Below are 6,000 nucleotides of genomic sequence, written 5' to 3'. Positions count from 1 at the left end.
CGCTCTGGAAATGAGAATGACGTTCCATTAGCGAAGGGAAAGAATTCCCCACCTTGGCCGGCGAGAGGTGCAACGCCGCGAGCCAATTGCCTAAATGAAATTCCAGTACGTGATGAGTGGGAAGTGAGAGGCTCGCCGGGCAGCCGGGCTTATGCAGCTGCAGGCTCGTGTCCTGTCCAAACCTCCCCGAAAACCCACAATCCCCAGCCTCTTTCCCCCAGACACCTCCGGACCTGAAATGCACTGGACGGGTATAAGCGAGGCTAGAATGAACCATGCTTAAGGCTCAATTGCATATATCAGATTTTGTGGGCCGATAGGTGGTTTTCTTGACAGGCCTTTGTGTGTGTGTGTGTGTGTGTGTGTGTGTGTCTCATACTGTCTGCCTGTGTCTGGCCCCAGCCATTGAACACCTACAGCACTTCCTCACTTACATAATCAGGTTGTCCATCTCTCTCCAAAGTAAACAGCGGGGGTTTCATTCAGACGACGGCCAAGAAGTTGGGAAAGGAGGGGGATGGGGGGGTTGGGGGGGTGGTGGAGGGAAGCTGTACAGCAGGCGAGGACTGTGGGAGATATGGGAACGACCCAGAGGATGTGTGTGTGTGTGTGTGTGTGTGTGTGTGTGTGTGTGTATTCGGATCTCCCAGGAATAGACCTATTACTTGGAGTAAGGTAGGTCCCTTGTTGTCAGGGCGATAATGTCTTTTCCCTGCCTGGCTGGAGGACGGAGGCCCTTTTATCTGCGCAGCCACTGGAAACCTCATTTCCTGGGCCGCTTTCCATCCAGAGAGCCTCCGTCCACTCGCTCCAACCCCCCCCCCCCCCTCCCCCGGCCGCCAGGGCGGCCTCTGCCTGCAGGGAGAAGCGTGGAGGACAGACGGAGGGAGGGAGGGACGTGGATGGAATGAGGAAGGAAAGGAGAGGGATAGAGAGAGAGAGAGAGAGAGAGAGAGAGAAGGAAGCCAGTAATGGACACCAGAGTTCCACTGCTTTACGTCAAGAAGTGTTCAAGTCGGGACTTTAATTGATCAATACCCAGAGGTGGTTCAGTTTCATTAAGTACGTTCCATTCGCTCATGTCCGAGGAATCTCGAAAAAAAAAAAAAAAAGAGACAAATTCCAATGCTGCAATCGTTTGACACAAAACCTTCCAAATCCAAATGCAGTTTGTGTAGCAGAAAATCTGCGGAGGGCGCATGTGACGAACGTTCCGAGGCAGGCATGACTTCACATGTTCACATTCATCAGGCGCTAGGGCGGCTAATATTACTCATCTTTGAACGTCGCGACCCAAACGCTACACAGCTGCTTCCTGTTTGTCTACGCTTTGCATTCTGATGCCGTGTCGTCTGGCGTCTGTGTCCGAACCCTGCCGACAGCTGAGAGCCATGCAAAGACACCGAGAACAATCGACAGCACAGGGTTAGGAAGTACAACAGTGTCTGCAGCTTGCAAGTATCAAAAGGTGTTGGAAGTTCCCAGGGAAGTGCGGTAATTCTGCTAATACAGTGCAAAGTACAGTGCAGAGGTCTGATCAATAGCAAGACTTTGAATCTAGGACAAAGACCAGGCGTGAACAAGTGTGGCTGTAATTCAAATGTGGCCTATTTTTTATTATTATTGTCAAGAGGCATACATTACAGTGCAAACAATTCTTTGGCAAACGTACAATACAAATGTCAGATAGGTACTATATCCACATTGACCACTCCTTAGGGGACAGTGTAGGTAAAGCATGTTCAGTCTTGCAGAGCAGTGCATTCCATTGACACTTGGGAGTTCTTTTTTTGGGGGGGTGGGAATAAAAAACAAAGGGGAGGACCACAATGAGAATAGAGAATAAACATGAAAAAAAGGAACAAAATAATACAACAAATGTATGAATATGATGACTGGTAATGCAGGGGAAGAGAGGTCACAGTGCTTTGGCAGCCAAACCTTGGGACATTTGCCAAAATGCCTTAAGCATATTATTGAAACAGAAGACAGACGCACACACACACATCCATACCTACAAACACACGTTTATGCATACACATTCACACACATTTGTACACGTCATGGAATAGCGCGAGGACAAAACGGTAAAGCAGGAAAAGCCACGAATAAATGACGAGAGATGAAAGTGATGAAAGAGGAGAGAAAAGTACACACACCGTAAACACAGTTTGGTGTACGAACCTGTCCAGTACATTTAAACACAATGGTATGATACCAATTTACCAGTGCGGCTGCCAGCCCCCGTGATCCGCGGCACTGTCTCCTTGACAGTCTCAATGGAATCCTGAATGGAACATTCCGGAGCGTACTATTTCTGCTTCGCGACAGACAGCATTCTCAGGACGTTACCGCATAAAGAAAACAATGGAAAAGGAACACTGCAGCTGCGGCCCCGCTACACGACAATTGGGAGCAAAGGAAGATAGGAAAACAAAAACTTGTGTTACACGAAGCGAGCCAGTGCATGGGATCCAATGAGTGGCGTCGGTCTATGTACAGTACATGTGTAAGGCCCGTCAGCGGGAGTCGGAGGGACAAATCCATCCGCCCGCCGACAGTAAGAAGACAGCCGAGGCTCAGTTGTTTTGATTGACGCTGCATCCCGGTCATCGCCGCCCCACCCTCCCCTACTTTTCCCCCTCGCTTCCTCTCTCATATGGCTTCCATTACGGCGGAATGAGGGTCAGAGGGCTACAGAGAGCCTGCGCTTCACACATGCTCGGCCAAATGACGTCAGCCCGGCCTCGCAGTCTCCGACGCGGCGAGGAAACATGAGCCGGGACGAGCATTCCTAACCACATCGACGCGGAAGACGGCCAAAAACCGAACCGTCGGTCGCACACGTGAGCGAAAAAGAAATTGTAAAAAAAAGACAGAGAAACGGGAGCGAATGCTTGACGGAGGAATGCGTGCGAGCGTGTCCTTGTGTAAACTGGAGTCGGAGAGCTGCGGGTCCAGAACAGCAGAGAAGAAACAGAGTCAATAGAAAAGGTAGCAGTCCTTCAATTGTGTGTAGTCTGTGGACTAAAGACTATACAAGGAAAAAAGAAATGTGTGAGCGGACACTGGGCCAGAAGGAGAATACTGCTGCGGTAGACTTAGCAGTACCAAGGCTAAATCCTGACCTCATTACAACATTCAGACATAATTTCATGGATAAACATGTGCTACTATGCAATTTTTTGAAGTTATCAAGCTATACATTTGGCTTTAGGAGATCGAGGGGAAATACTGGGAGGAAGGTTCAGGTTAATACAGTGGTAAAAAAAAAAAACAATGGGATTTTTTTTTCACTGCTTTTTGAAAGCAAAATGAAAGTGTGAAAAAGAGCACAACATCGCGTCATGTTGAGTTCAGGGACAGGCCAGAAAAATACAGAAATCCCATAAGTATGTTAACTAACAAGTCGTCCATGGAGAGAGAGGCAATATTCAGTAGACATTATTTTTTGCATTACAAAAGTTTTTGTAGGGCTTCACATTATCTTCATATGTAAGCATTTTTATACAAAAAAAGGGAGAAAAAAAAATACATATTCATAACATGATATAAAGCACCTTAGATTAAAAGATGAAGTAACTCTATTCATAAAATGTCTTTTAGATTGAATAAAAAAAAAAAGATTCTCTCAATTGTGATTTACCATAAAAAGGCATATAATGAGTGTATATAGATTGCTTTGCATATTGTTAACAAACAAAAACAAAAAAACAATACTTTGAAGGTTTGTATTTAGTGATTAAATCATTAATAAAAAACAAAAGGGGGGGCGGGGGATAGCACCAGTTTTTCGGCATCTCTAACCTGAGAAAGTTTTGTGAGACAACAAAATGGCCGCCGCCTTTCGCTCGCCTTCCCTTTCCTGCCTGACGACGGCGACTGGCCCCGCGTTTCGTCACCATGTGTTTAGTCGCAGGGGTGCAAACACAGTGGCTGGTGGTAGCACTTCAGAAGCCTCGGTGGACTCCCGTGTTCTGGGAGGCCCGAGCGAGGAGAAGAGGTTTGTCCGTCCGTCCATCCGTCCGTTCATCCATCCGTCCGTCCGTCCATCCACCCATCGGTTCGGAAATAAATCCATTTAGCGCTCGCTGGCTCGTTGCCAGTGGATTTCAAACCGAGCCTCCGGCTGTTGGCCTTGGAGGGTGCGACAATCCAAAAAACAAAAACAAAACAAAAAAAAAAATCAACCCCCTCCCCTGATAAAAGAAAAACAATACAAAAAAAAAAAAACGAGGCTATTGGGTGCCGGTGGCTGCGGCGTAGCACACCTGGAAGAGTCTCATCCTCTCTCTGGATCGCTGCGTGTGAGTGTGTGTGTTTCAGACACGAGGGCGTGTTGGTCGGGGGGGTCCTGAGGGTTATGCGTGGCGGGTGTCCGCTTGATGCCTGCTCTCGGCGTCCGCCTGCGCCAGGCACACCGGGCAGCAGGCGCCTTTTAGCTTGACGGGCCTTTTGCACTCGGCTGGTGGGCAAGACTCCACAAAGCAGGTCACCTGGGCATCCTGGATGGGTGTGGGGGGGGGGGGGGGGGATACAGGGGATACAGGTCAGTTACCTTATTAGATTAGACTGGATGAAAATTTTAATGATCCCTGTGGGGGAAATTGGGTTGTTGCAGCAGGGAAATTAGGATACAGCAAAGAAATAATAGGATCAAAATAAGAATGGAGCAAATGGAGGGTGTTGAACATAATGCAAACTGACAATTACAACACTACAACATGTTAAACAAAAATATATGAGTGAAAAGTATGAAAATATATGTATTTACTGCATGGATGCAGGGTGCGCAAAATAACAGCAGTGGAACAAATTGAGACAAAGAAAAAGAAGGAAAAAGACAAATATGTGAGGAGAATATGAGAATATGAAAAGATATGTGAATTTACAGAATATATACAGGATATGCAAAATGTGTGTCTACATTAACTGCAGAGGGCAGAAAAGGTGTCTAGACTTTATCAAATATATTCACTTTACAGATGTAGATACCATCAGTACGGAAGCTGCAGATTTGCATATGTGTGTTATGAGCTGGTCATTTATTTTGCCACTGTCTTGTGCTTTTTCTTGGTAGCCAGACTAAATGAGGCCAAACCGAACAATGAAGAATATTGTTTTAGTGGAGCAACAACATGACGTATTGAGCCAAACTGTGCTTTCCCAGACAGTTTCTCATTGTGCTTCTGCCTGTCAAATTGAATCATTACAAAAATCCTCCAATTACAGAGGAGGAGAGGATTGTTTAGGAGAAGTAGAGGGAGAAAAAGTCGAAAAGAGCAACTGACAGGTGTAACAAACAGACGTGGCGAGTAAAATAAACTTTGGGTGGGAAGGATAGCAATGAAAGGTAAGTGGGGAAGAAAGACGGGGCCGAGGAGGATTGACGGTTCAACGAGTGCCAGGCTTGGCAGGCGGACGCCGTCGCTCCTGCCAGCAGGCTGGCAGGGAGAGAGAGAGCGTCAGAGAGATAAAGAGTTGAAAGCCAGGAAAGCGGCAGACGCACACAAACACACCGAACGCAGACGCCGGTGCCAGGAGGGGGGGGCGCTGCCAAGAGGTTCTGGAGGAGGTGAGGAGGGAGAAAACGGGACATTTAAAACCGGGCTTAGAAATGGGGCGCGCAATCTGATCGACCGGTGAGGAAAGGTGCGAGGGAAACGCGATATGCTGGCATGATAAGCTTTGGAGGGTGTGAAAAGTGAGCGCGTTAGGTGCTGTGTGCATGCATGTGTGCGGCAGGGATGGGAGTGCTGTACTGAATGCGGGTGCGGAGCGAGTCGCATGTGGATAGGAAAGCGATAGGTGTTCACGTACTCTGCATTCACATGTGGTGCAGGGGTCCTGTTTCCACCTGTCTCCGTCCGTTCGCTCGCGACCCTCCGTATCAGTGCAGTCTGTCTTGCTCAGACGGGCTTCAAGTCTTTTAATCTGCAAAAGACGCAAGGACAGGAAGAGTCAAACTGACTCCGAGAAACACATTTCACCTTGTAGTGC

At 47.7% G+C, this 6,000-nt stretch overlaps 1 protein-coding gene across 1 annotated transcript in view; it reads right to left on the bottom strand.

Annotated features, from left to right (window-relative positions):
* Nucleotides 1–1,590: 1,590 nt before the first annotated feature.
* Nucleotides 1,591–6,000, bottom strand: part of pxdn (peroxidasin) — a 52,425-nt gene continuing 48,015 nt past the window's right edge. Inside the window, exons 22-23 of the mRNA XM_071918184.2 lie at nucleotides 5,821–5,934; nucleotides 1,591–4,505 (exon numbers count right to left, since the gene is read on the bottom strand). Of these exons, the coding sequence (XP_071774285.1) occupies nucleotides 4,362–4,505; nucleotides 5,821–5,934 (258 nt within the window). The 3' untranslated portion in view covers nucleotides 1,591–4,361. The remainder of the gene's footprint in view (nucleotides 4,506–5,820; nucleotides 5,935–6,000) is intronic.

This window comes from Centroberyx gerrardi, chromosome 17, assembly GCF_048128805.1.
Source record: "Centroberyx gerrardi isolate f3 chromosome 17, fCenGer3.hap1.cur.20231027, whole genome shotgun sequence".
Classification (NCBI taxonomy): domain Eukaryota; kingdom Metazoa; phylum Chordata; class Actinopteri; order Beryciformes; family Berycidae; genus Centroberyx; species Centroberyx gerrardi.
This window is presented reverse-complemented; position numbering and strand designations above follow the sequence as displayed.